Genomic DNA, 21,926 nt, shown 5'->3' with positions numbered 1-21,926 from the left:
CAAGAGCCTCACAGATACCCATCTGATGTATTATATAGAATGAGCAGTCTCAAACATCAAGTAAAAAATGAGGTCTGCAGATGCTGGAAATCACAGCTGCAAATGTGTTGCTGGTCAAAGCACAGCAGGTTAGGCAGCATCTCAGGAATAGAGAATTCGACGTTTCGAGCATAAGCCCTTCATCAGGAATAAGAGAGAGAGAGCCAAGCAGGCTAAGATAAAGGGTAGGGAGGAGGGACTAGGGGGAGGGGCGATGGAGGTGGGATAGGTGGAAGGAGGTCAAGGTGAGGGTGATCGGCCGGAGTGGGGTGGGGGCGGAGAGGTCAGGAAGAGGATTGCAGGTTAGGAGGGCGGTGCTGAGTTGAGGGAACCGACTGAGACAAGGTGGGGGGAGGGGAAATGAGGAAACTGGAGAAATCTGAATTCATACCTTGTGGTTGAAGGGTTCCCAGGCGGAAGATGAGGCGCTCCTCCTCCAGCCGTCGTGTTGTTGTGTTCTGCCGGTGGAGGAGTCCAAGGACCTGCATGTCCTCGGTGGAGTGGGAGGGAGAGTTAAAGTGTTGAGCCACGGGGTGATTGGGTTGGTTGGTTCGGGCGGCCCGGAGGTGTTCTCTGAAGCGTTCCGCAAGTAAGCGGCCTGTCTCCCCAATATAGAGGAGGCCACATCGGGTGCAGCGGATGCAATAGATGATGTGTGTGGAGGTACAGGTGAACTTGTGGCGGATATGGAAGGATCCCTTGGGGCCTTGGAGGGAAGTGAGTGTGGAGGTGTGGGCGCAAGTTTTACATTTCCTGCGGTTGCAGGGGAAGGTGCCAGGGGTGGAGGTTGGGTTGGTGGGGGGTGTGGATCTGACGAGGGAGTCACGAAGGGAGTGGTCCTTGCGGAACGCTGATAGGGGAGGGGAGGGAAATATATCCTTGGTGGTGGGGTCCGTTTGGAGGTGGCGGAAATGGCGGCGGATGATACGTTGTATGCGGAGGTTGGTGGGGTGGTAGGTGAGAACCAGTGGGGTTCTGTCTTGGTGGCGGTTGGAGGAGCGGGGCTCAAGGGCGGAGGAGCGGGAAGTGGAGGAGATGCGGTGGAGGGCATCGTCGATCACGTCTGGGGGGAATCTGCGGTCCTTGAAGAAGGAGGCCAGCTGGGCTGTGCGGTGTTGGAATTGGTCCCCCTGGGAGCAGATGCGGCGGAGACGAAGGAATTGGGAGTATGGGATGGCATTTTTACAGGGGGCAGGGTGGGAGGAGGTGTAGTCCAGGTAGCTGTGGGAGTCATCAAACATCAAACCACAATGCAAACTTTAAGGCTTCAGTATATAATGTGCAGTCATAGGTATCACAGAGGTTTGGTGAGTAGAGAACAAAATGAATAATTATACAAATTTGGTTTTAGATTTATATAACATTAAAAACAAACTGACTACTGGATATTTTCTTTGGGTAGATCCTGGATCGCACTTAATTTCAAGAAGTGATTTTGTGCTTAAGAAGGTTGGAAATCACTGCATTAGAATTACATGTACACATTAAGATAGATGATATATTTAAGATTTGGAGATGTCGGTGTTGGACTGGGGTGTACACAGTTAAAAACCATACAACACCAGGTTATAGTCCAACAGGTTTAATTGGAAGCACATTACCTTTCGGACCGTCGGTCCGAAAGCTAGTGTGCTTCCAATTAAACCTGTTGGACTATAACCTGGTGTTGTATGATTTTTAAATGATATATTTAAGGTTGACTTGATGACTTTTAGTCAGCACCAACACAACAAACATCAGTAAGAAACAAATGATCCAGGACTAAGGACTATGGAAAGTTATTATAGAAAGCCGACCTAATATATTCCAGACCCTCTCAGATGCCTTTGGCTGTACAGATGAATTAGGTATCTCAAGGCTTGATTTTTAAAGGAAAGCAGGTGCTTTGTAACTAAAGAACAGGGCAGACTTTGTTGCAGTTACAAATGAATATGAAGTGAACAAGGCACTTCGTCAGGTATATGGTGTATTGGCTAGGGAGTAACAATGATAGAGACAACAGCGAGGATGACAGAAAGATTCTAGAGCAACTAACCACATCAACACAAAGAACCTTAGCACCTTTTTAAGATTCCACTTCTTGATCTAAAGTTGCAACAGATTTATTTACCGTGCATAGCAACAATTTTCCACTTATCACTGACTATTGTCAGATATGATGTGGAGCTGCCGTGTTGGACTGGGGTGGACAAAGTTTAAAAAAAAAATCACACAACACAGGTTATAGTGCAATGTGTTTATTTGGAGGTACACACTTTCGCAGTGCTGCTGCTTTTTCAGGTAGCTAGAGGGACAGGATCATAGGACACAGAATTTATAGTAAAAGACAAAAGTGTCATATGACTGATGCAATGTGTTGAACCAAACCTAAATGACTTTAAATCACTTAGAAGGGTGTTCAGGTTTCAGTTGATTGATACATAAATTCCAGAACATCTTTAAATCACAGTCCAAAGATAACTTAAGGTTTTTTTAAAAAAAAGTTTACATCTCAGGGCAGGCAATGTATGAAAGGTGTGAAGTTAGAGTCTGCCTGCATCCCAACCTGGAGTCAGACTGGCTCTATTTCCAAAATAGGAATTTATGAATTGTCACAAACTGATTGCAGACAGATTGTCTTTTTTGAACAAAATAGAATTGTCAGATAATTGAAAGATTCCTCAAGTGCATCTATGCCAGATTGTATGAATAGAAAAAACCTGAAGGAATCATGTCTGACAATGAATCACAATACACTAGTAGATATTTTACAGAAATGTGCGACGAACGGGCCATAAACCATGCAACAGCCTCACCACTCAATCTCTGACCCAACAGTCTTGTCTCACAAATCTCACACAGTTAAGGCACTAATCACAAGTGCAGGGAAACAAAATAGCATCACTGTATTTCTAAGAGAAAGTGAGGACTGCAGGTGCTGGAGATCAGAGTCAAAAAGTGTGGTGCTGGAAAAGCACAGCAGATCAGACACCACACTGGGAAGCAGGAGAGAAGACGTGTCTGGCATAAGCCCTTCATCACATTCCTGACATAACTGCTATACTTAACACTAACATATCTAGAAGTGGGCTTACTGTCTCCAGAGAAAATAAAGTGCAGAAGGTAGGTCAGGATAACCACACAAAGCCTGTCCAAATTCTTAGACATACTGGACAAACTTCTCAAAATGAAATATAGTGACAGGTGAAGTCCATTCAATCCCTCAAGCTGAGAATGAGAATGGAGAATGAAGAATGAAAAAAGTGTGATATGATTAAAATGGTGCCTAGTCTGCTCATTTGCCAAAATCACACGTATGACCCAGAGAACCTTATCATTCACATAAATATCAAGTGTGCAGTGAGTCCAGATCCCACAAAGGTCACAACATCTAATGGAAAGAAACCAGGTTTGCTTCTCAACTCAATCCTACAGTCATCTGAACTAAATTAAAGCTGATGGCCTTGCAGGCCATCTCAAAAGTGTAAATGCTTTTTTCCATTGACATCACAAAGGGGGTCACAGTTACTTATAAAGTAATAGAGATGTACAGCATGGAAACATATTTTGGGTCCATGCCAATCAGATATCCTAAATAATTCTTGTTCCATTTGCCAGCATTTGGCCCATATCTCTCTATATCCTTCCTATTCACATACCCATCCAGATGCATTTTAAATGCTGTACTTGTACTAGCCTCCGCCAATTCCTCTGGCAGCTCATTCCATACATGCACCATCATCCACTTTGTCCTTTAGGTTCCTTTTCTCTCTTTCCCCTCTCACCCTAAACCTATGTCCTCTAGTTTTGGATTTTCCTACCCTGGGAAAAGACCTTGACTGTTCACCCTACCAATGCCCCACATGATTTTATAAACCTCTATAATGGTCATTCCCTCAACCTCCAATGCTCCAGGGAAAATAGCCCCAGCTACTCAGCTCTCCCTATTGTCCAAATCCTCCAACCCTGGTAACATCCTTGTGAATCTTTTCTGAACCTCTTTCAAATTTAGCAACATCTTTCCTATAGCAGGGAGACCAGAACCGAATGCAATATTCCAGTATTCCAATAGTAGCCAACCCAATGTCCTGTAGTCCTATAGTCAATGCACTGACCAATTAAGATAAGTGTACCAATCGTCTTCATTAACCTATCTACTTGCAATTCCACTTTCAAGGAACACTGAACCTGTACTCTAAGGTCCCTTTGATCGGCAACACTCCCCAGGACCTTACCATTTAGTCATAGAGATGTACAGCATGGAAATAGACCCTTCAATCCAACTCGTCCATGCTGACCAGGTATCCCAACCCAATCCAGTCCCACCTGCCAGCACCTGGCCCAAATCCCTCTAAACCCTTCCTATTCTTATACCCATCCAAATGCCTTTTAAATGTTGCATTTGTACTAGTCTCCACCACTTCCTTTGGCAGCTCATTCCATACAAGCACCACTCTCTGAATGAAAACGTTGTCCTTCAAGTCTCTTCTATATCTTTCCACTCTCACCCTAAACCTATGCCCTCTAGTGCTGGACTCCCCCCACCCCAGGGAAAAGATTTCCTCTATTTATCCTATCCATGCAGCCCATTATTCTACAAGCCTCCACAAGGTCACCCCTCAGCCTCAAATACCCCAGGAAATACAGCCCTAGCCCACCCAACCTCCCCCCACAGCTCAAACTCTCCAACCCTGGCAACATCCTTGCAAATTCCCTCTGAACACCGCCCCCCCCCCCCGCCCCCCGCCACCAAATTCCCACATCATCCCTCTGACAGGAAGGAGGCCAGAATTGCATGCAAAGTCCTGCCCTAATTTGCCCTACCAAAATATAGCACCTCATTTATCTAGATTAAATGCCATCTGCCACTCCTCAACCATCTGATCAAGGTTCTGTTGTACTCAGAGATCGCCTTCTTCTTTGTCCACTATGCCACCAATTTTGGTGTTATCGGCAAACTTACTGACCATACCTTATTCTCTGATAAAATGCTGAACATAGTCACTGCTGCCTCTGACATTTTTTTTAGTTCTTCACAGGGTTAAACAACATGTATCTGTCTATATTTAGAAACCCAATTATGCAATTTTGGATAATAGTTAGATTCTCTCTTGTTGCCATAAAGGACCAGGCAATGTTACTTGCCTTTTCAGTCCAAGCCTAGGTTTTCTTGAGGGTTTGCTGCATTTGGATATGGACTGCTTCACCATGAGTCATTGCAAATGGTGCTGAACATTGTTCACTGATGACTGCACATCACCCTTCTGACCTTTAAATGGAGGGAAAGGCACTGACAAACAGTTGAAGGTGGTTGGGTCTAGGACACCACACCGAGTACTTCCAGAGCTGAAGCTATTGACATCCAACAACCATTGACATCATCCTTTGTGCAAGGTATATCTCTAACCAGTGGAGAACTTTCCTCCGGAATCCTACTCACTCTCATTCTGCTCCAGCTCTTTGATGGATCCTGCTGTTATGTGCAGCTTTGGTGCAGTCACAGAGCAGTCATTCTCATCTGTAACCTGGAGCTTTGTCCATGCTTGAAACAAGGCTACAATGAAGTCGGGAGTTGCATGGTACAGGCAAAACCCAGGATGTGTAAGTGACAGCACTGTGAACAGCCACTTCCATCTCTTTATTGATGATCAGAGCAGACTGGTTGATTGCTCATTATTCATCCCAGAAGAGCACTATTCAAATGTTTTTGTTAATTTCTCTCAAACTCTAAACACAGATTAGAAATGTGGTCTCTGAATTTTGATTTATAAATTTCTCCTTGATTTAAGTGGTTCTCTCACCTTATGTTCATACACTATGTTCAAAGAGACTGAATCCTGTGGACTCATTAGAAGCATACCTAATGGCAAGGGTAGTAACAAAGAAATTCCTTCATCCCAATCATAAGGATATTCCTGATAATAAGCTCTATTCATGGTCTTGAAAGCTTGAAGCCATCTTTTTCACAGCTGCTTAGGATTATGGGTGCCAAGCACAAGATGCAGATGGCTTGATTCCCAAACTCTCCATTATTTCTGTGAATATTTATAGCATAAATTTTGAACAATGATATGATTGTCTCTCTTTGGGTCATCCGCATCTCATTAAAAATTGATCAAACATTTTCTAGCATTATTGCAATAATTCTCCCTGAAGGCAATACTTCAGGAAACCTTGATGTCACATCCATATTTGTAAAAACATACTTGCACCCATTTCTAATTTTAGATAGAGGTCTTACACAATTGATTAAGACCCTGCTAAATGGTTATTTGAAAGATGCTAATGTGATTAAAAGCACAGGCTTAATTGATGATTGGCATTTCTCTACTACCTGACAGGTATAGTCAGTGAAATCCTGGACAATAAAAATTTTTGATATTTTATTCGATTTTTTTTTCAATTAGAATTTTATGCACCACTTGTAACATTTGTTACAATATTCAGATGGGAACACCACTTGCTGGACCATTCTTTATTGACTGATATTTGAGCTGGTTTCCATTCCTCACCAGTTTTGGTTTTTCAAATAATAACACTCGCGTACCAATTTTAATTCAATTTCAAAGTTGATTGTTTGACATTGCAATTACAATGCAGAATCTGCTTGATGCGTTTCTATTAAAAAAGATAGGATATACATTTCAGCCTCATTCTCTTAGCCTTTATCCTTTCTCTTTAAATATTTTGGAAAATTTATCTGATAACTGGTTTTTACAAGTCATCACCCCTTTTCTAGACTCTTTTGTGCTGTCTAAATCTATGCATCTGAGATCTAGCCATAACAGAGTCAAGAAACAATCCAGGATGTTCCTCCTATAGCATTTCAGTTACTCTCATCTCTACTGGCTGTTCCACCACTTTGGTGAGACTAATATTTTTGAACCAGTTAGGTGACACTGCAAATCATATTGGTCTGAAGGCATTATTTGCACTGTTTCAACTGCAACTTATCAATTTACCAAGTTATTCTTTAATCCAACACTTCATAATTAGACGGTTTTGTAACTTGCATGTATACATTACATATAAATTAATATTTTCTTCATTAAGCCCTCTGGAAGACAAATGATATGATCAGTTAGCTTTAATGATCAATTTGCTCAAATGTCTCTCAACACCTTGGATAGTTTATCACAATTTGAAATGCCGGGGATTACTCCTCAATCTGAAATAAAATATTCAGAACCTCCAATCTGCTTTTATCATGAACAAATTTCTTGACTGTCCTATGTCACCTCTCCTTTCTTAGAAGATTCTAAGAAAGTATGTTTCTTTGTATTGTATCAACAGTTTTAAAATCCATTTCTTTTTCTGACGCAACCTTTTCCCATGATTCCTCAGGTGTCCCAACTACAATGATCAGTCTCCCATTTAATTTACAGCAACTGGCTTTGGTATGCAGTCTTATTACTAGAAGCACTTTTTGATTCTAGCTTCTCGTATGATTTTGGCATCCTTCTGTTTGTTCCCAAAATCTAGTACCTCTTCCATCTGTGGAATTTCCAACCCTCCGTTTTTCTTTTGGATCCATATATGACCATCTCCCCAGCTGGCGATGTGCACTAGCATTGGCATATCCCAAATTGCTGCTTCTCAGATCTTTGATGTAATTCAAATAAAATTTAAGGTTTGCAGAAAAGCTCTTGCTGAATTCATTTGTAATGAGGATTTTCCTCACATTCTCAAAAGTTGTTCTCTAACTTGAGAGTGGAAGCACTGGTCCCACAGCATTTATTTTTCTCTTGCAAATTGTACAAAAACCTGATCAGGTTTATTTCTAGCAGTCCTAAATTTTAATTGATACCAACTTCAGAGTCAAGCTCATCTGCTCCATTACTACCCATTACTTAGACTTTCAGCGGGATGTCACTCATACACGACACATCAACAGCACAAAGATGGGACGTGTAGAGAGTGTCAAACTCCTGGGATGGTCATCCACATAAGCTTTCTTGGATTCTTCATGTGGACACACTGGTTACAAAGGCCTCAGGCAGCGGAGGAAATTTGGCAGGACGGTGAATACCCTTGCCAACTTTTATAGGTGTGCCATCGAGAGCATTATTAGATTAGATTCTCTGCAGTGTGGAAACAAGCCCCTCCGAAGAGAAACCCACCCAAACCCATTCCCCTACCCTATATTTACCCCTGACTAACACTGTGGGCAATTTAGCAATTTGCCAATTTACCTGGATTGTCAGAGGAAACCAGAGCACCCGAAGGAAACCCACGCAGACACAGGGAGAATGTGCAAACAGACAGGCGGGAATCGAACCCAGGACCCTGGTGCTGTGAGGCAGCAGTGCTAACCACTGAGCCACCATGCCGCCCCACGTCTGGATGTATCACTAGTTGGTGATACCATTCAGAATCGGAGGCGGCTACAGAGAGTGGTGGACAATCACAAAGGCCAACCTCTCATCTACAGAATTCATCTACCAGGTCCGCTGTCAAGGAAAGGCTCTCAAAGATCCATCCAACCCTGACAATGTTTATTTTCAACTTCTACCATCAGGGAGAATGTACAGAAGCCTGAACACACACACACACCAGCCGTTTTGAAACAGTTTCTACCCCACTGTTGCGAGAATACCGAATGGACACTCAAACTCTTAACATTAGCCTGTACTTGTGTTTTTGTTTTTGCTGTTGTTACCTATTATTCACTTATCTACGTGACTTAACTATGTGATCTGCCTGTATTGCTTACAAGACAAAGCTTTTCACTGTGCCTTGGTACACGTGACAATAAATTCAATTCAATTCCACACATTAGCAGATTGGCTGCAGTGTTCAAAACGAGAACTTACCATTACTTTCTCAATTGTAACTAGGGATGGACAATAAATACTGGCTCAGCCAGGGATGCCGACATCTCATCTCAATTCTTTCTTTCTTCTTAACCAACTCTACAGTTTTTGTCATAGAATCCCTAGTGCCAAAAGAGGCCATTTGGCCCAGTGAGCTGTACCAAACCTTGGAAGAGCATCCCGCCCACACCCAGGCCCCTAATGTATCCCCGGACTGCATGCCCGACAATTCCATGGACAGCAACTTGTCCCAAGTCTGAGAGCTTATCTTTCCTCAGTCCTAGTAACCTGCAGATTTCTAATCAAACTGGCCTGTTTTGGAATATTTGCAAACTAACCCCTTATGTTGAAGTAAGTGCCCCATGGTAAACTAATGGAGAAAGTGAAGTCACATGGTGTGCAGGGTCTTCTAGCTAGGTGGATAAAGAACTGGTTGGGCAACAGGAGACAAAGCGTAGTAGTTGTAGGGAGTTTCTCTAAATGGAGAAAAGTGACCAGTGGTGTTCCACAGAGGTCAGTGATGGGGCCACTGCTGTTTGTGATATACATAAAATGATCTGGAAGAGGGGATTGGTGGTCTGCTCAGTAAGTTTGCAGATGACACGAAGATTGGTGGAGTAACAGAAAGCATAAGGGATTGTCAAAAAAAATAGGAGAATATAGATAGACTGGAGAGTTGGACAGAGAAGTGGCAGGTGGAGTTCAATCCAGGTAAATGTGAGGTGATGCATTTTGTGAGGTCTAATTTTAGACCGAACTATACTGTAAACGAAGAGCTTTGGGAAAAGTTGACGAGCAAAGAGATCTGTGAGTTCAGTTCCATTGTACCCTGAAGGTGGCTGCACCGGTGGACAGAGTAGTCAAGAAGGCATATGGTATGCTTGCCTCCCTCGTGCGGGATATTGAGTATAAGAGCTGGCAGGTCATGTTAAAATTGTATAAGATTTTGGCTCGGCCGCATTTAGAACACGGTGTACAGTTCTGGTCACCACATTCCCAAAAGGATGTGGATGCTTTGGAGGGGGTGCAGAGAAGGTTTATGAGGATGTTGCCTGGAATGGAAGGTGCTAGCTATGAAGAGGTTAGGATTGTTTTCATTAGAAAAAAGGAGATGGGGGGGGAACCTGACTGAGGTCTACAAAATCATGAAGGGTATAAACAGGATGGATAGAGATAAGCTTTTTCCCCAGAATGAGGGATTCAGTAACGAGAAGTCACACATTCAAGGTGAGAGGAGAAAAGTTTAAGGAGGATACATGCAGAAAGTACTTTACACAGAGGGTGGTAGGTGCCTGGAATGTGTTGCCAGCAGAGGTAGTAGAGGCAGGCACGGTAGATTCATTTAAGGTGGATTTGCACAGATGCATGAGTAGGTGGGAAGCACAGGGATGCAGATGCTTAGGAATTGGGCGATAGGTTTAGACAGTGGATTGGATCAGCACAGGTTTGGAGGGCTGAAGGGCCTGTTCTTGGGCTGTAAAATCTTCTTTGTTCTGTCTTTCTTTGCTCTAATTGGTCACTCAAATATGCTGAAAAATTCCTTCTAGGAGAAAAATTAAACTTGTAACTGAACTCAATCCTGGAATATTATGAACTGAACTAAAACTTTACTAATTCTAGATTCTTCTGGACTGAAAGCAAAAGCTAATTGGCTAAGGTGGCTAATGGGACACCATTGTTTATCATGTGAAATAGAACCTAAACGTTAAGATGGTATGCTTCAATTATACAGAACACATCTCAAATATTACATGCAGTTTTGGTCTCCATGCCTCTATATCAGTGCCTCCTGACATTAAATACGATTTCCCTTTCACATAACCTGCTCACTCTTCATGTACTTGAGCTTTTTAAAGTGCCCTGCTATAACATCTTTAAATGATCTATGATTCCATCACCTTGTCATGATAAATATCAATATAACTGGCCTATGGTTTCCTGCTTCCCTCTCTTCTTTAGCAGAGGCGTTATATCCGCTGCTTTCCAGTCTGATGGAATCCGTCTTGAATCTAGTGAACTTTGGAAAATGAACAGCAACCCATCTACTATTTCATTTACTACTCATTTAAATCCTGACGAGGAGGACCATCTGGACCTGGAAACTGGACAGCCTGCTGCTGTATCAAGTAATTCACCAGGAACGGTAACTTTACTGAGTTCCTCTCTCCCTTCCACTTCTTATTTTGCAGCTCTGACTGGAATGTTTTTATTTCCTCTATAGCAAAGACAGAGCAAATAATTTGTTCATTTCATTTGCTATTTCCTTATTATCCAATATGAAATGTCTATTCTCACTCTTTGAAGGACCAACACATACTTTATGTACTGTTTCCCATTTTAAACACCCATAGAAACACTTGCCATTATTTTTATATTTCTAGTTAGCTTCATCCCACCGTCTGTTTTCTTCCTCCTGAATAATCTTCAAGTCATCCTCTGCTGTTCGTCATCCTCTGACCAACCATCTGACCTGCCACTTACCTTTGCGTAATTAAATGCTTTTTCCTTAAATTTGATGCTTTCCCAACTTCTTTAGTTGACCGTGGATGGTGGATCCACTGCTTAAACATTTTCTTTGTATCGTAGGAATACACTTATTCTTAGCATTCTGAATTGGCCTCTTAAATGTCTATTACTGCATTTCTTATTGATCTATCCCCTAGCCTAATTTGCCAGCTTATTTCAGCTAGCTCAGCCTTCTTGCCCACATTCATGTCTTTATTCAAGTTTAAAATATTCATCTTAGATCAAACATTGACTCACTCAAATTGGATGCAAAATTCAATCATATTGTGGTCACTGCTACCTAAGAATGCCTTTATTTTGATATTATTAATCATTCCTGTCACATTACACAATACCAAGTCTCAAATAACCTTCTCTCTGGTTAGTCCCAGAATATTGTCTGAATGCCTCATCCAAGCTATGGCATCCTAGGCTAAAAACAGAAAGTGCAGGGAAAATATGCTGGCAACATATTACGTGTGGACTGTACTGGTGCTTGTGTTTTACAAACATAGTTGCTGAACTTCTATAACAAATAGTCTGAACAATCCTGGAACAGATCTTCAAACAAACATAACCTACATCCATTTTCCACACCTGACAGCTAAGCCTTCCATTGTATGGAATTTTATTTAGATATTCAGGACATAAATTTCATTCAAAATTCTAAATTTTCTTTCCGGTATAAATTTTATCATTCCTATATAAATTTAGAACAAAAATATTGGCAGAGGTATTGTGTCTCAGTTGTTTTCAGTGGAACGTTTGTAGACACACTAACCAAAGTGATGTGTTATACACAATTTAAACAAATAATTCAGCTGTGATTCTATGCAATGACTACTCACCAAATACACTTGAAGAGTGGAACACACCTGCCAATTGTATTGTACCCCTACCGGCAGATTTAAACTCTAGACACCACTAACAGCATTACCACTCCTAGGTACTACCTGTCAGAAATGTCAATTCTGCCATTTCACATTTACAATAATTCAGCAGATTAGGTCATATGCAAGAATATGGTTAGCGAATAATAAGGCTAGCATGACCCAAGTTTACAAATTCGTAATTATAGCATGTAAAAGAAGAATGAGCCCATTAACCTAATACTCATGTACACAATTAATAAGATACACAAATCAACGTAAAGTCTGTTCTTACCAAATAAAATGGCAATTTACAAAACACTCTTGTCTGTGGTTGAAGGGTAAAAGGAATAGATACTTGCTTTTAAATGCTTCCTGGGATACATTTAAAAATATTGTCAATTCAATAGTTAATAAAAATTCATGAACATTGCTAGAGTTCAGAATATAGAACCAGAGTTATCTTAAATAGCAACAACACTTTTTTGTGACTATCCCCCTTATCTATGCTTCTCAGTTTTATAGACTTTCATCAGGTCGCCCCTCAGCCACCGACTTTCCAGTAAAACCAATCTGAATTTATTCAACCTCTCCTCATACCTAAAACCCTCCAGTCCAAGCATTATCCTGGCAAACTTTCTCTGCACCTTCTCCAAAGCATCCACATCCTTCTGGTCGTGTGGCAACCTGAACTGCACACAATGTCCCAGCTGTGACCGAATAAAAATTTTCTTTTTTTACAGCTGTAACATAAACTTGCAAACTTTTATATTCGATGTCCTAGCTGATGAATGCAAATGAAGGCCTTCTTGACGATCTTATCCACCTACATTGCCACTTTCAGGACCTGTACACCTCGGTCCCACATTATGTCAATGCTTCTAAGGGTTCTGCCATTTATTGTATAATTGACACCTATATTTGATCTGCAAAAATGCATCATTTCATATTTGTTCAGATTAAAGTTTATCTATCATTTCTCTGTACAAATCTGAATTCTATCTGCATCTCACTGTATCCTTTGACAATCCTTTTCCAATCAACTCTGATTTTCCTCCAGATTTTATATATACATTGTTGTTTGCAATGGTTCTAGCACTGATCTCTGTGGAACACCATTAGTTACTGATCTCCATTCTAAAAAGCACCCTTCCACCACTATCCTCTGTCTTCTATGTCTCTACTTTTTGTACCTGCTTGCCATAAGATACCTCATCAAATGTCTTACTAAAGTCTATGTAGATAACATACAATGTCACCTCCACAAAATCAAGCTGCTGAGACATGACCTTCCCTGCACAAACCCACGCTGCCTATCATTAACGAGTCCGTTTGTTTCCAAATGTGAATAAATCCTGTCTCTCAGTATCTTCTCCAACAGCTTCCCAACGCTGACATCAGACTCACCGGCCTATAATTCCCTGGATTAGCTGGGTTCCCCTTCTTAAACGAAGGAACAACATTGGCCATTCTCCAGTCCTACATGCTAGCAAAAACCAAACTTAAAACTAAAACCTAACTTACAAGCAGATATTGTGATGCACATTCTTAAATACTAAGATAATATTCAATCAATCAGATTTCTTTTTAATTAGATGTGGCTTCGGAATTCAACATTTAAAAATATGAATGTATTTGAATCCTCAAGGATGTGAAAATATTAGAAACTATAAACATTTTTCCAAAAAAGAATGATCTGGCTTGTTTAAACAGTTTTAAACAGTTCTTTGGTTCTGTATAACTTTAAATCCACAGTTTTGCAGTATTAGGGACATACAAGAATATTTTGCACATACATAATATAATACAATTTGCAGGGTAAACAAAACAATTAATACTTGAAAGTTTGAAAGTTCACAACTCCACTAAATTCTTAGATTCTCAGGTTATCAAATAGAATATCTATACTGGCATTCAACTTCTTTAGACAGCAATTTTATTCCTGTTATTATTTAAAAAACCCTGAAGCACAGCAATATCCATGTATAAAAGAATCCACATTCAACAATAGTTTGACAGAACATAAAGTAGCCAACTAAATACATAACTGCAAAGAGAAATAGAAAAATGAACATAAATGTATGACTTCAATTGCCAAACAATCCTTTTAATTTCATTGATGATTTATTATAAAGTTTTAAACCGTTTAGAAACTAAGTTCCTCTACTCGTTTTTGACAAGCAGCAAGTCAAATGCCTTAGCCAGCTTCCTTAATCAAACTTCCTGTTCTCATTACTCACATTGCCTTTTCTAAGTTGCAGTCCTTTCAACTGGAAGAAACTTTAGTCAAAGTTTTCTCATTCACTTCTTTTACAACATTAATGCATAAACATGATAGAGATCAGCCGGTTTGTTTTCCGGAGAATTGCAGTTATGCTACATGCTTCAAATCACAACACAGGAAGTGCTTTGTGCAGCCAATCCAAAGCAACTGAACCAACTGCTTCCTTAATCTCTCCAGAGGCAGCGCTGCTGCAGTCCTTAGTACTACTGACTGCCTCACACAAAGGCATACAAACCAATGAAAATATTACGCACATGAGATCAACTCAAAGGTTTTAAGTCTCTACCGTCGTAGACTACAAATTATTGATGTACTGCCTAATAACTGTACAACTAGAATCAATTAATGCAAACAGCTCATCCTAGCTATATTCCTTGCTACTTGGCATGATTCCAAAAAGTTTTGGACTTTGTCAGCTACCAAAGATGAACAGGCCTCAGAGCCTGAATTATAAGCATTAATATAATTATTCAAACCACTTAAGCAGTCTTCTGGAATTAATTGTTTCTAAACAAAACTCATTTATTTTCCAATCATAGAATTTCTTTACATTACATAGGCTAAACTTGAAAATAAAATTGCACAAACAGGTTAGAAGCAAAACTTGAGTTCATCCACAGCTGTTAACTATTTAGTTACATCACAACTTCTGTATTCCAAGAATGTGGAACAGAGCAGCACTTTGATTAGCACAACAAACAAAACTGTTCCAAAGCTATCTCTTACATGAGCTCTGCACTGCCAACATTTAACTCTTTCATTGACCAAATGTGATAAGACAAATCTTAGCAAACTAGAGAAATCTTCAAGTACAGTTTAAAAATTACTCCTATTTTATCTCTTTAATGTCATTACAAGTTAGTACATGAAACACAACACAAGCAAGATATACTATTAAACGAACTTGCTCACATCTAATTGTGATCTTTCCTCCATGAATTTACCGTCATATATATTTAGATTAGATTAGATTACTTACAGTGTGGAAACAGGCCCTTCGGCCCAACAAGTCCGCACCGACCCGCCGAAGCGCAACTCACCCATACCCCTACATTTACCCCTTACCTAACACTACGGGCAATTTAGCACAGCCAATTCACCTGACCCGCACATCTGTGGGAGGAAACCGGAGCAAACCCACGCAGACACGGGGAGAACGTGTAAACTCCACACAGTCTGTTGCCCGAGTCGGGAATTGAACCCGGGTCTCAGGCGCTGTGAGGCAGCAGTGCTAACCACTGTGCCACCGTTCCGCCCATGTTTTCATATACATGTTTTCATTTCTTTTTATGTATCAAGCTCAAAAATCAGGGGAATCTGGAGTTTGTAACTACACTGTCAAAAGTTTCAAATGAAAATTATTCAGATACAATTACATTTTCCAATAACCATTTTACAGTAATGCTTCTATTAACTAGTGAAACAGCATAGCTTATGTTGGTGTGTGAGGTGAAAATGCTGAATACAGAAATGTGGTTGGCACTTAATTGACCTCTGTGCAATTAAAATTGGCAATAAATGCTGGTCTAACCAGTGATGCCGACATTCCATGAATTAACTAAAAAAAATAAGTACAAACATGTAACTTCTAGATTTTCATTGACATTTTTTAAATGAAACAGACTCATGGAAATGCACACACACAAGTTGGCTATCCAGCTGCTCGTGCCTACTTCTATGCAACAGCTTAAACCTACATCTCTGCCTTTTGTCCATAACTACAAGCTTTTCATCTTCAAGTGCCTTCTGAACATTTTTTAAATTAATTAGCTTCCATCACATATTCAGATACAGGATTCCAGATCCTAATAATACTTCATTCCACATCAGATGTTATGTAATGTATTGCAAGTATAGTGCGGTACAGGCCTTCATTTGCACCAGAAACAATGAAGCTCAAGAACATGAAATTTTGGGGAAAAATGTACTTTCATGTGAATTTGGGCCATGCACGCTCTGATAACCTTAGCTCGAAGTCTGTAATTGCCAAACCTTGCAGTATTTCTTAATCTATTATTAAGTAAGAATTGAATATTTTGTTTTTTTTCCAATTCCTAAATTACATTCCAATTTCTAAAATAAATGCCAAGCAGCAATAAGGAAAATTAAAACTAGTGTAATTTAAATTAATCATAACAGAGGTCAAAACAATTGACAAATAATCACTCACGCCATCTTGTGACACTAAAATGAGTTACATGCATCCCCAGAATGTATTTAATCTTTAATCTCCAAAGTTGTTTACTTTAGCTATTTTTGAACACAATGTTGAAATTGAGAAATCAATTCCCATTAAGCTACCTCAGCAGGCATTCCATCATTTCACAGAGATTCTTTATCTTTTTAGTTCAAAGAGACTCTATCCCTTTCAACAGTCCCTCACTTCACATGTACTTTTACTTTGTTATTCTCACACGCTATCTGGTTATAACTTTGGAGTTCACAAAAGGCACTTTCTCTCTCCAACACATTCTAATCATAAGATGCATTCCTTGCTTCCAAGGTCAGCGAGGCAGGTTTCCCTTCTCATCATTACTAGCTTATAATAACATTTATTCCCCAATCCCTTTTAAATTCACGCTTCTCTACTCTTCACCCATCTCACCTTGCACAATTTTCTCTCACCGTTCCAGCACTTTTTTTGAACTCCCAACTCCTTTCATCTCTATAGTTCTCAAGGTCTCCACTCCTTCTCTTGGAGGCCGCTCTTTGGCTTCTCGTCTTTCTAGCACCACCTCTGAACTTTCCACTTTACTGCTTAAAGCTCCTACCTCTTCCTGTTGCTACAGCTTTCATTTTGAATACCAGAGCATGCTGTGATGAGGTCTCCTGATCTCACAATAGTTCCCAATAACAGTGCCTTTAAAAATGACTTGTGTATGTAAAACCTAGATGGCTGAAATATATTAATGGATATATCAGAAAAAGGACAGGAAGAAACTAACATACCCATCCACCTGTACCAAACTCAAAAGCAAAAAGAATGCTTGATTATATTGGAATTGACTTAATTAAATTAAATGTTTAATATTGGTTTCTGAACAAGTCAATAATATATTAAAACTGTATAATACCTTGACAACAGAGAACTGTGTTCAGTTTTGTTAATCATTACATGACAAACAGTCAATCACATGAGTGGCTTTGAGATCAGCCACAAGTTCTAAAACTCTAGTGCAAAAGGATTATGAGAATTATGAAACTAAGTCAAATAAAGCCATTCAACTCAGTGGTCCTGTGGGTGGCTCTTTTGAAGAGCAAACCAATTAGTTCCACTCCCCTACTCTTTACCCATACTGCTGTAATTACTTCTCTCCAAATATTTATCTAATTTGTTCTGGAATATTATTCTTTAATCTGTACTCAACATTACCAAGCAACGCATTTCAATTACTAATTGCTTTCTAAAGCTTTTCCTTATGTCATTTCTGCTCTTTTGCTTGTCATCTTAAATCTGTGACCTCTGTAAACCCCACAACCAGTGGGGACTATTTCTTTACCTAAACTCTTCATTGTTTAAGACACCTCTATTAAACCTCCTCTAGCTTCCTCCATTCTAAAGGAGGACAACCTCAATTTTTCCAGAGTCCAACTTACATTGGACAAATGTTCCCTGAAACATTTTGAGAAAATTTCTTCAAGATCTGTGCACTCTCTTCAAACTCTTCTCCTTAACCAATGAGGAAGAACTGAAAGGAAGGTAAATTAGTGTGGAAAAGTTTGACATCAAATCAGGTATAGAAGGTGAGATAAAGACAGAGAAAGAAACATGAGATGGAAGGGAGAAAATAGAGACAAAGAAACTAATTTTAATTTTTAAAATAAAAAAAACTATGTTCTTAAATCCTCCACATTCACAATTATTCATCTTCTGAATAAAGGAAGTTGACTAAAAGCCATTAAAAATTATCACGTTATTAAAAGGCACATACAGTAATTATAAGACATAACTTTATGTGGCCAATTAATGTGGAAATTCAACAACATCATGAAAATCACTGGGAGGTTAAGTGCAAATTGGTTTTATCATGAAGTCCACAGCAGGGTGGTGAAAATCATCCAATACCTTATGGAGATTCACAATTCACAGCTTCTCCCTTTTATAAGTTGCTGATGGATCAGTACATTAATTAAAGCAAGCGCTGTGCATTCACTTATTTCAGCCAGATCTGATACCTTGTAGTTTTGTACAGCACTCTTCCAAATAAACACATTTAAATATCACTTTATAAATTACAACTAATCCAGACAGAGCATAAAACCTTCAGATTTACTCAATATACTAAAGCAGAAAAATCAACCTTTGAACACAATCTGCCACTTGATGAAGGGAACTAAATATCCAAATAGCTATTATTTATGTAATGTGAAAAGATTTTGTCCATTTACAATGGTGTATTTCTCAAGCCTATTATACAAGAAACTAAATCTTTTAGTTATTAATTGGTGTTACAGATACAAAACAATTTTCAATTATACTAGCTGTTATTGTAGTAAATATTTATTAAAATACATTTTTCCTTTTCATGCAAGGATCATTCTCACAAACAGACTGATTTTGCACTAGTTTCTGTCAGGGACTATCTTTAACCTTTATGTAGGAGTCTTCCTTTCTGTAAAAGCCCTGAACATGAGTTATTACTGCTGTGAAATTATATAAGCAGTTTTGGTTTTTATTTGGCAAAGTACAATTCCTTGTTGAATCTCATCAGTTTCATATACGTTAGAGAGACAGAAATGTTGTAAATCTCACAGATGAAATATAACAATGGCACTGTATTACACGAGACTATATATTAATCAATCTTGTATTGTCATCTTGCAAAAATTAATCTTTGTTAAGATAGCCTGCACATACAAGAAATTATGAATCATTACTTTTTCGAATTAGTCAGATTGTGTATTTTGTAGAAGAACTGAAAACTAGATTAGGTTCCACTTAATTACAAACTTTATGCTAGCCAGATTCTTTCATGGTCAGACAACATAGTATGGCAAGAGGGCTCTTATGGCACTGTGGCAGTGACCCGATCTTTGTACCAGAAGGTTTGGGCTCAAATCCAGGCAGATTGAATTAAAAATATTTATGTAGTAAGGTACACAACCTTGAATTCTATTTTCTGGAGAGTTGCAACTATCAAGTATAAAACTGAAAATTTCTGAGTTTGTTTGTCATTTGGGTTGTCAAAAGATCATGCACACATGGCAAAAACCAGTTCAGACTGAATTTTAGCTTATTTTTCTCATTCCCCTTCCTTTTATAATAAACAAAAGGAAATTAACATCCTGGTGACTTTATTAAAGGCATGAGGTTCATATTGTTTTACTTCTTGATTCCTACTCACATGTCGAGGGTCTTTAGTATCAAGAGACTTCAGGACCTTTCCTAGATCTTCAATCTCATCTTGTTTTTCTTCCATCTCCTTCCAATGTCTTTCCACCTGCTGCCCCACTTGCTCAGTTTCCTTACGCAGTTTGTTAATTAGCTGGATCTTCTGTGCCAATTGCTGACGGAGCTGATCTTTCTCAATTTCTGACTCCTACACATAGAGTACAGATGATGACAGTAGAGTGTACAGAATTCATCAACAAGTTTTCAGCTTTGTCTCACATGCAAACTTGCAAAACATTAAAATATTATAGTTATCACTTCAGATTTTCCCTAATAATCTTCAAGGATATCGTACATAGTTTATCACATTGCTTATCAATTGGACATATGATTATATTCATACCTCCTACTGACAAAACTTACCCACATTTTTCAAGTTATTCCTTCTTTCCTTTTAAACAATCATTCACCATTTCCCAATCAAATGTCAACAAACAGGAGCTCTAAGGATAATGTCCCAGGACATGGACTACAGCTTTTAAAATCATTCAAATACAACTTCCTCCCTTTTGTGTGGAGGAACACTGCACTTGTATTTAGTCTACTAAGCAAAAATATGAAAAGAATTGTAGAACCTCTACAGCGTGGAAGCAGGCCAATTGGCCCGAGTCCACACTGACCTTCTGAAGACCATTCCACCCAGACCCATCCCCTAACCCTGTGCAAAGGCAGACAGGATGGTTTTGAACAACTGAATCTAGAAATGGCAAAAAAACCTAACAAAACTGATTTAAATTATGAAGGTGAAACAGGGTTGAAACTTGGCAATGTTACACACATGGAAAATAAGTTTGGAGTTCACTATCATAGCTCAGGGTGGAATGGAATGTCTTGGTTGCTCAATCTAAGAAAATTATCAGGCTGGCAGAAGGAATCAATGACTGTCGTTTTCTTGATGTTAAACAAAAGAAAATTATTGCTTAACTATAACTTGATGTCAAACATGTAATCTGAACAGCATATGGACTTGTGTGGGTGAAAGTTGATGGAAAAGTAAAAAGAACATAAAAACTTACCTTGTACCTATGGATAAGGAACAGAAGAGTTTCAAGGATGGAATTTAGAGGACTGCGAAGTCTCTTTACATCCAAAGTACTTACATTATTAGTTGAGTTTATCTGTGCAAAATCGTGATGAAATATCTCCAAGTGTGAATTTGTAGCTCCTAGATACTTACATTTTAATCAATACATACCTGCTTTTCTGTTATTAATGCCTCCAGATTTTTCAACTCTTCAACGCTTCTCAAAACTTGCTGCTGGGTCTTTTCCTTTTCATTTTGTAGTTGCTTTAATGACTCTTCAGCTTTGAAAAATTACCAAAAACAGTTTGCAATGAAATATGGATGAACAGCACTATTACTTGTTTCTTCTTTGTATTTTGCACTATTTAACTTGGAACTCAATCACAGTACACTGGAGAAATTTCATATTGTGCGTTCAAATTCAGTCTTACGACTGAAATTTTCTGTAAAATGAATACATAGAGTCATAGAAATGCACAGCATGGAAACAGACCCTTTGGTCCAACCCGTCCATGCCGACCAGATATCCCAACCCAATCTAGTCCCACCTGCAAGCACCCGGCCCATATCCCTCCAAACACTTCCAATTCATATACCCATCCAAATGCCTCTTAAATGTTGCAATTGAACCAGCCTCCACCACTTCCTCTGGCAGCTTATCCCATACACGCACCACCCTCTGCGTGAAAAAGTTGTCCCTTAGGTCTCTTTTATATCTTTCCCATCTCACCCTAAACCTATGCCCTCTAGTTCTGGACTCCCCGACCCCAGGGAAAAGACTTTGCCTATTTACCTTATCCATGCCCCTCAATTTTGTAAACCTCTATAAGGTCACCCCGCAGCCTCTGACATTCCAGGGAAAACGTCCCCTGCTTGTTCAGCCTCTCCCTATAGCTCAAATCCTCCAACCCTGGCAACATCCTTGGAAATCTTTTCTGAACCCTTTCAAGTTTCACAACATCTTTCTGATAGGAAGGAGACCAGAATTGCATGCAACATTCCAACAGTGGGCCAACCAATG

At 39.4% G+C, this 21,926-nt stretch overlaps 1 protein-coding gene across 5 annotated transcripts in view; it reads right to left on the bottom strand.

Annotated features, from left to right (window-relative positions):
• Positions 1-21,926, bottom strand: part of cntrl (centriolin) — a 123,426-nt gene that overhangs the window by 73,973 nt on the left and 27,527 nt on the right. For all 5 annotated transcript variants that reach the window (XM_060841459.1, XM_060841462.1, XM_060841460.1 and 2 more), the window contains 2 exons: positions 21,077-21,186; positions 19,835-20,029 (listed from right to left, as the gene is read on the bottom strand). In XM_060841459.1, coding sequence (XP_060697442.1) covers positions 19,835-20,029; positions 21,077-21,186 — 305 coding nt within the window. The remainder of the gene's footprint in view (positions 1-19,834; positions 20,030-21,076; positions 21,187-21,926) is intronic.

This window comes from Hemiscyllium ocellatum, chromosome 21 (assembly GCF_020745735.1).
Source record: "Hemiscyllium ocellatum isolate sHemOce1 chromosome 21, sHemOce1.pat.X.cur, whole genome shotgun sequence".
Taxonomy (NCBI): Eukaryota; Metazoa; Chordata; class Chondrichthyes; order Orectolobiformes; family Hemiscylliidae; genus Hemiscyllium; species Hemiscyllium ocellatum.
This window is presented reverse-complemented; position numbering and strand designations above follow the sequence as displayed.